The sequence below is a fragment of the Salvelinus sp. IW2-2015 genome, unplaced genomic scaffold (genome assembly GCF_002910315.2).
Source record: "Salvelinus sp. IW2-2015 unplaced genomic scaffold, ASM291031v2 Un_scaffold2318, whole genome shotgun sequence".
NCBI lineage: Eukaryota > Metazoa > Chordata > Actinopteri > Salmoniformes > Salmonidae > Salvelinus > Salvelinus sp. IW2-2015.
In genome coordinates this window covers 176912-182248 of record NW_019943644.1, presented here as the reverse complement: position 1 = coordinate 182248, position 5337 = coordinate 176912, and the positions used below count along the sequence as shown (strand labels likewise).

Here is a 5337-nt window from a genome sequence, read left to right as displayed (position 1 = left end):
CCAAAGCTGTTGATGAACGGGCAGGTGTAAAACAATCATCAAAGCTCAGATTGTTCCTGTTCCCAGAAAGCTAAGGTAAACTGAGCTAAGCGACTACCGCCCCGTAGACTCACTTCCGTCATCATGAAGTGCTTTGAGAGACTAGTCAAGGACCATATCACCTCCACCCTACCTGACACCCTAGACCAATTCAATTTGCTTACCGACCAATAGGTCACAGATGACGCAATCGCAACCACACTGCACACTGCCCATAACCCATCTGGACAAGAGAATACCTATGTGAGAACGCTGTTCATCGACTACAGTTCAGCATTTAACACCATAGTACCTCCAAACTCGTCATCAAGCTCGAGACCCTGGGTCTCGACCCCGCCCTGTGCAACTGGGTCCTGGACTTCCTGACGGGCCGCCCCAGGTGGTGAGGGTAGGTAACAACATCTCCACCCCGCTGATCCTCAACACTGGGGCCCCACAAGGGCGCGTTTCAGCCCTCTCTGTACTCCCTGTTCACCCACGACTGCGTGGCCATGTCACGCCTCCAACTCAATCAATCAAGTTTGCGGACAACACTACAGTGGTAGGCTTGATTACCAACAACGACGAGACGGCCTACAGGGAGGAGGTGAGGGCCCTCGAGTGTGGTGTCAGGAAAATAACCTCACACTCAACGTCAACAAGACAAGGAGATGATTGTGGACTTCAGGAACAGCTGAGGAGGCACCCCCTATCCACATTGACGGGACAGTAGTGGAGAGGGTAGTAAGTTTTAAGTTCCTCTCGGCGTACACATCACGGACAAACTGAATTGTCCACCCACACAGACAGCGTGGTGAGAAGGCGGCAGCAGCGCCTCTTCAACCTCAGGAGGCTGAAGAAATTTGGCTGTCACAAAAGCACTCACAAACTTGTACAGTGCACAATTGAGAGCATCCTGTCGGGCTGTATCACCGCCTGGTACCGCAACTGCTCCGCCCCAACGTAAGGCTCTCCAGAGGGTTGTGGAGGTCTGCACAACGCATCACTGAGGGCAAACTACCTGCCCTCCAGGACACCTGCACACCAGATGTCACAGGAAGGCCATAAAGATCACTCAAGGACACAACACCGAGCCACTGCCTGTTCACCCCGCTATCATCCAGACAGGCGAGGTCAGTACAGGTGCATCAAAGCAGGGACCGAGAGACTGAAAAACAGCTTCTATCTCAAGGTCGATCAGACTGTTAAACAGCCACCACTAACATCGAGTGGCTGCGCCAACATACTGACTCAACTCCAGCTCACTATAATAAATGGCAATTGATGAAATTGATCAAAAATGTATCACTAGCCACTTTAAACAATGCCACTTAATATAATGTATATGTATATACTGAGACTCTTATCATCTACTGCATCTTGCCATACTTTATGTAATACATGTATCACTGCCACTTTAAACTATGCACTTTTATGTTTACATACCCTACATTACTCTATCTCATATGTATATACTGTACTCGATACCATCTACTGCATCTTGCCTATGCCGTTCTGTACCATCACTCATTCATATTCTTTATGTACATATTCTTTATCCTTTACACTTGTGTGTATAAGGTAGTAGTTGTGGAATTGTTAGGTTAGATTACTCGTTGGTTATTACTGCATTGTCGGAACTAGAAGCACAAGCATTTCGCTACACTCGCATTAACATCTGCTAACCATGTGTATGTGAGATGATGCTTGCGAGACCTCTTGGAAGGATTAAACCTAGTCCAGGACTAAAAACATGCTGATGTCCCGGGAGGGAGTAGAGTGTAAGGCTGTGACTCACCATGGTGTTGAGCTGAGAGTTGTTGGCCTGCTGAGCGATAGCCAGGATGTTAGTGGTGTGGCATCACCTCTACTGAGAAACTAGGCAGCCAGCTGGCGATGCGGGAGCCTGGGAGGGACATCACCACATTAATTACTACCTGAAATGTGCACTATAAGAAATGTCTCTAACAGTGTGATGTCTGGTCTATGTGACTCTCAACATTTTATGCCAGAACTATCATCAACCATACTCAATAGAGTAGTCCATTCAGTGAGATCACCTGTGTTGTAAAACAAGTCTGTATGCCTTACCATCAAAGTGGAAGAAGTGATTGTGTTGGTTGAGGTGTGGTCTGGCGTCTGCAGCGGGGCCCCAGGGCTCAGGTTGTTCTCCAGTGGGAGGCCAGCCCCCTGCTGCGGCCTCTGGCCGGGCCTCCATCACCACTGATGTTCAGGGACATCGCATGTTGGACACGACGTGGCCTGCTCCAGCACGACGCAGGCAGGAACTGAGGAATAGCAAACAGGAACGTTAATGTACACAGACACGCGAGCAAACACAGGTACAGACACAACTCTTAGTGTCAATCAAAACATCACCACATAATGCACATTCAATCAAGTGTGAGGAAATAATGACTCCTGGGATTTTAGAGGTGCCAAGGTGGCTGGGTCAGTCTCTTATTGTTGGAAGAGGTGTCGCAGGGCAGTTTACGTTGCTGTCTGCATGGTGTCCCAGCAGATGCACAGTCATCATTGTTGGCTACCAGCTCCTCGGCTGTTGGCCACTGCAAACCTGAGAGGTACAGAGCATAACAAATCTAGATCAACAACTGCACTATCTCATGAATAGCTAAATAGCGCTACAGCTAGATAGCCGTCATAAGAAAGCAGAGAGACTAGATTCACACACCACTGGCTAACATAGTGTTCTACTCCCCACAGGCCCATCAGATCCAGGAGATGTTTCCTCAGGTTCCCTACCACTTGGTGCTGCAGGACCTGCAGTTGACCCGCTCTGTGGAGGTCACCACCGACAACATCCTGGAGGGWCGCATCGTSGTGCCCTTCCCTGCTCTGGTAGGTCCTCCAGTTCAGTGCATTGGGTATTTTGACCATGGTGGTCCACATATAGACCCCAGAAGGCCTACACTTTCCCCTTGTGTGTGATTGTACTGCCTCTTTCTGAGGATTAGGTAGAACAATAGAGGGCGTGAGTTCAGGATCTAGTCAAATGTGTTTAAAGGTGTATACTGTGGTGTTAACTGGTGTTGATTAAAGATGTCTTGCCTCTCCCCCTCCAGGCGGCTGAGCGTTCCCCCGTGCAGGTGAACCCAGGCCCAGAGGGGGCAGGAGCCAGTGGGGGGGTGGAGACTGCTCCCAGCGAGCTGAACAACCTGGAGGTCAGAGGGAGCCGCTTCTCCAAGTCTGCAGAGGAGAGACAGAAGATGCTGCTGCAGAGGAAGGATGAGCTGCTGCAACAGGCACGCAGGTACTGTACTGTCACCACCGGCAATACTAGACCAGTCTGTCWAACGAAACGGGTGTATTCAGTGAGGGGAAACCTTACCAGCTTTGCAGATAGAAATATAGCCTACCCTATTCAACTTGGCAGACAATCATATCTTATTACGCAATCAATTTCTGTCTGAATGTTTTGCAACGTGACCAGGCCTCCTGAACAGGCCTCAGCTGACAATCTTTTCAAAATAAGAGTCTTCTTAGATAAGAGCAAACACCTGTTGCTGTCTTGGTGGTGGTTTCTTGTCTGTTAGGTCAGGGTTCAGTCACTGGCTCTTTTACTGAGTAACTACAGTAGCAGAATAGATCTATTGTAACTAAATGACTGAGATCACTGTCATGTTTATAAGGACACACCATAGCAAAAGTTTAGCAAAATGAAAGTTTCTTATTGGACTAGTTCAGACAGTTTCTCCCTGCCACTCTGTTTCTGAGCATTTCCTTCRGTTTCGTGTCTGCTGAACACAGCCCACATTGACCTCAATTCATTTCCCCACAGGAGATACTTGAGAAAGAGCCCAGAGGACGAGGAGGACCTGCCCACTCTGGAGGAAGACGCCCCTGTCTCAGACATGACCATGCTGAGACGCAGGACCATGGCAGCAGCTGCAGAGAGACGCATGCAGAGCCAACCAGACCCTGCTCCCTGAGACTATACTGGACTGTAAACTCCCACCTGGACAGTCTCACCTCGAACCCACACCTAATGCCCTTGGAGTGTCCACAAACTCCTCACGTCCCACCTAAGAGACCTCCACCGAAAGAGCTCTCTACGTTATATGATCAATGGAATTACCTAAATAAAAGCATTACATTACAAAGTGTTACAAGAAGCATGGGCTTTGGCTGCACATGGCACAGGGGCTCTGCTGTTTTAGGCTGCTCTAGTGAGATATGAGAACTGGGCCTTGGGAATGGTACCAGCCTCCCCTGAACTTTCACCAGGCACCAGAGGCTTAATTGGACATGGATCACCAGCGTTTTAAAGGAGTGGTGGGTGTCTGTCTGTTGAGTTTCTGAAGTGCACTGTAAAACGCCACCTCGCACACCTGTCATCACATAGCTCTAGCCCCCAGCTTCACTAGACTTACCTGTCATTCTCTTTACTGGCCATGATGGAGAAGGAAAYAGCATGGTGTCACAGTCCGAGGATGCTGCTGAGGTTAGTTAGGGTTTGTTAAGGTGCTGTTGCTACATACAGCTTATAGTGTAATGGAGTGGGACATAGTTTGTATTGGTTTTATTCAACAACAAAAATATTTGTGTTGTAATGGGCTGAGATTGATATTGATATCATGGGTTGGGTTGATAACAAACTGATGTTATTTTATAAAAATGGAGTGAAAACTGTGAATTAAGAGTAGGTTTAATAGATTATAACATTGTGAAGCTTTTTATCTTTTAAGAGAATGTCACTTTAGTATTACAGCCTCTTCGAAATATGAATGTACTTTATCCACATAATGCTGCAGAGAGAGAGTACAAGAGTTTAAATTCTGGCCGTTGTGGAGACCTGGTTGTTAATGTGTTAAATGTCAAATATCCACCCAAGAAAGAACACTATCTAAATAGGAAGACGGAATAGTTTTGTATCCAGACAGACAGTAAAACTCACCAGTACAGAGTTATAGAATAGTGGATCCCTGACCTCTAGGTCAACCAGTGGTTTCTATCTGCAGTCTGTATACCTCTAAAACTTCCCAAAGTATACCTACACTGTATTAAACATCCATTGATAGAGGTACAGAAGACTGTATGGGCTCAGAGGAGTTGGGTTTGAATACTGATGAACCTATCTGATTCACTCACACACTCCTCCTACCACTCCATGTACTGGTAGTTCATTCTTGCAGAACGATATGTAGGCCTATGTTGTTGGATGTCTTTTTAACTCTCAAAGGCTTTTTAAGTTGAGTGGTGTTGTGCATGAATCACAATGGAATGCTTTATTTTATTTACCCAAAGAACATTGATCCCATGAACTTCCACATGATGCAGATTCTTTCTGTGAGATGTGCA

General features: G+C 47.1%; 1 protein-coding gene across 1 annotated transcript in view; it reads left to right on the top strand.

Moving 5' to 3' along the window:
• The window catches only part of LOC112073611 (E3 ubiquitin-protein ligase AMFR-like), an 18714-nt gene extending 13546 nt beyond the window's left edge, over window positions 1–5168 (top strand). The window contains exons 12-14 of the mRNA XM_024140875.2: window positions 2743–2877; window positions 3102–3289; window positions 3818–5168. Of these exons, the coding sequence (XP_023996643.1) occupies window positions 2743–2877; window positions 3102–3289; window positions 3818–3968 (474 nt within the window). The 3' untranslated portion in view covers window positions 3969–5168. The remainder of the gene's footprint in view (window positions 1–2742; window positions 2878–3101; window positions 3290–3817) is intronic.
• The last annotated feature ends 169 nt before the right edge of the window (window positions 5169–5337 follow it).